Genomic DNA, 3128 nt, shown 5'->3' with positions numbered 1-3128 from the left:
AAAAAGACCGTTATCTGATGACGTGATACACCACTAAAAGACTTAATTTCAATTTAGTACTTCAATTTTACCATGTTTTTCAAGTTCATACCTCAAATTAAAAAATTAAAAATAAATAAATGTTTTCCAGTTTTTATCTCAACTTCACCCCAACTTTTTACCCATCAAATCTTCACCAAAAATCAACAATCTTATACTCTTTTTGAAGCTATGAATCTCCTCTTTATAACCATATAGAAATAATTCAAAAAGGAGCTATGAAACGCGAGATAAGTAGTCACAAATTAGGCTACCCGAAATTGCCAATTTGTTTGAAAAATTTGGAGGTACTAAATTCAAATGAAGCATTTTAGTGGTGTGTCACGTCATCAGATAACGGCCTTTTTGATAGCCAGACTAACAGAGGTACCTAACTGACACGGTTTTATAATTGGGGTACCTTAATGCAACTTTTTGAACTTGAGATACTAAGTTGAAAAGTGGTGTATAGTTGAGGTATATAATTATAATTAACTCTTAAATTATTATTCTTAATCAAACATGTTACGAATTTATTTCAATTCATATAAAGAAAAACAAGCACAAACAACACAAACCACAGCCAAAGAAAAAAAAAAAAAAGTAATTTAAGCACACATAAATTTAGCGTGGTTCACTCCATCGATTGATAATTTAGGACCAGGATTCCCTACCCATTTGCTTACTGATTTTCCTACCATATTTTAATGTTTATGGGGTTGTTATGTCTTTTCGATCACTGTGGAGGAACAAAAAATCCTCAAAGATTTCAAGAGCACTCAAGTGTACGTTTACCTCACAGTCACATTCAGGGTTTAATCTTACAAAAATGTAGTCTCCTATAGTCTTATTTGTAGTGCTTAAGATTTAGGTTACAATTAAGGGCAATTTACAAATCAAAATATATGAAAAAAAAAATTAAAAAAGCTACAGCCAACTTAAAAAAAGCCCAGTCATCGATCGATCTTGGTCAATTTAGATAGATTGTGGTAAAAGAACATATTCAAGTATGGGGCCACCCATAAGAAAACTTTGAATTCGAGACTTATGTGAGATCGATCCAACAAGCAAGGATCGATCCCTCCAAACTTTCTGCTGCAATACTCCAAAACCTTCATAAAAAACATCTTTCCCCCTTGAATTTGTATCCATACCCCCAACAAAACAAAACAAGTTGATTAATATTTCAAAGATAATTGGATTAAATAAAATTATCTTAAGCAAATATAAAATATACAAATAAAGCAGACAATATTTGTTTGCTTGCTCACTCACTCACTCACTCACTCACATGGAATCTGTCTCTCTCAAGCTTATGCTCTGCACTCTGCCTTGTCGTTGTCGGTTTGCCCTTTTTAAGTCACCACAGAAACTTAAAAACATATTCAGATCTTAATACTGCTTTTTAAAAATTAAACTACAATTACAATTACACATAAAATTAAGCAGCAACAGCCCGAAATCTTGGGAACGAAACGAAACCGATAACTTACACCAACCCTATATGTCGGCCGAATCATCATCATCAAATCAACAAGTGCTCAGTGGGTTCCCGCAAAGACAATCATTGTTGGTAAACGACGACGCTTCAAGATGATCGAACGGCGTGCCCAAAGGAATGGACCCACAGAGGTGGTTGTGGCTCACATCCAAGTGTCCGATATATTTGGCCGACGAAAGCGAAGCGGGTATCGGACCCTTCAAATTATTGTACGACAAATCCAACGCCATAAAATACGAGTTTCCGTGAAAAACGTCCGGTATGTTACCTTCAATACCATTTCGGCTCAAGTTCAAAATACCCAACCCGCGATTGCTAATTAGGGTCGGAGGTATTTGACCCGAAATCTTGTTACCGTCCAAATTAAGCGTTGAGAGAACCCGCATTTTTCCGAGACGGTCCGGAATCGAACCCGAGATCTGGTTCCTGGACAAGTCCAAGTCAGCTAACCGGTTCATGCTGCCGATTGACGGGGGTATTGAACCGGTAAGTTGGTTTCGGCTCAGTAAAGCCCGGCTCAGCATCCCGAGTTTACCAAAATCGGCCGGCATTTCCCCCGAGATTTTGTTGTTGCTGAGGTCCAAGTGCATTAACCCGGAAAGCTTAACGATACTTGCCGGAATCCCACCGGAGATCTGGTTATCGGCGAAGTTAAGGACTGTGAGCATGCGGAGGTTTCCGATATCGGCCGGAATCTGGCCGGAGATCTTGTTTCCGACAAGGTCGAGGACTCGGAGCAAGGAGAGGGAGGTGAGGCATTGGGGGATCTCGCCGGCGATTCCCTTCCAGTCGGCGATGATGAGGGTGGTGAGTCGGTCGAGGTTGCAGATTTCGGGGGAGATGGAGCCGGTCATGAACCCGGACTGACCCGATTTGGTTAAAATGGGGTCCTCGGACTCGCCTCGGAGATTAATGTCGACGACTCGGAGAGTTTCGGGGTCGCAGCTGACGCCGTACCAGTTTACGCAGCAGTCGGTTCCGGCGGCCCACGTGTTGAAGAGGCCCAAGGAGGAGGAGTCGGTGAGTGAGGCCTTAAGGGATAACAGTGCGGCCTGGTCTGATGGTGAGCAGGACAAAACAGTACCAGTACTCCACAGGACTGCACTAATTAGTACTGTCCATGATATTAACAGAGCCCTCATTCCCATGGTTTGTGAGAGAGTACAGAAGAAGAGAGAGAGAGATGGGAGATGGGAGATGGGAGATGGGAGATGGGAGATGGGAGATGGGAGATGGGAGATGGGTTTGGAAGTTGATGGAGGTTGGGGTTATATATATGTGTACAAGGCTTTTAAAGCTGCCATTGCCTCACTGAGTCACTGTGCATGTGATAAGAGTTTAAGGCTGTACTAGTAATTAATCGAATATGGCTTTTGCTGTTTTGCAATTTGCACATGCATATGCTCTTCTTAACACATGCATGCACATAATACAGTTTAGGGCTTTATGATTGTGAATCCCATGGAATAATACCCCTGTTTTACGCTGAAATGACTAATTATTTATAAGGATCTCAAGCATTTAAAATTTATTATAAAATCTGTATGCAAATACTTTTTATACGTTAAGAACAACTTTACACGTACACCCATAGTGTTTGGATGCTCTA

General features: G+C 40.7%; 1 protein-coding gene across 1 annotated transcript; it reads right to left on the bottom strand.

Moving 5' to 3' along the window:
- Nucleotides 1–1186: 1186 nt before the first annotated feature.
- On the bottom strand, nt 1187–2723 carry DRT100 (Leucine-rich repeat (LRR) family protein). Its single transcript, XM_086236293.1, has one exon. It carries the CDS (start codon nt 2665–2667, stop codon nt 1549–1551), a length of 1119 nt encoding a protein of 372 aa, XP_086092419.1. The 5' UTR covers nt 2668–2723; the 3' UTR covers nt 1187–1548.
- Nucleotides 2724–3128: the final 405 nt, after the last annotated feature.

Source organism: Dryas octopetala, chromosome 3, assembly GCF_963921425.1.
Source record: "Dryas octopetala chromosome 3, drDryOcto1.1, whole genome shotgun sequence".
Taxonomy (NCBI): domain Eukaryota; kingdom Viridiplantae; phylum Streptophyta; class Magnoliopsida; order Rosales; family Rosaceae; genus Dryas; species Dryas octopetala.
Note: the sequence above shows the minus strand (reverse complement) of the source record. Positions and strands in the feature narration are given on the sequence as shown.

Bases quoted from the DNA above. Each gene is read 5' to 3' on its own strand.
- DRT100 (XM_086236293.1), bottom strand. From the start codon at position 2,667: ATGGGAATGAGGGCTCTGTTAATATCATGGACAGTACTAATTAGTGCA.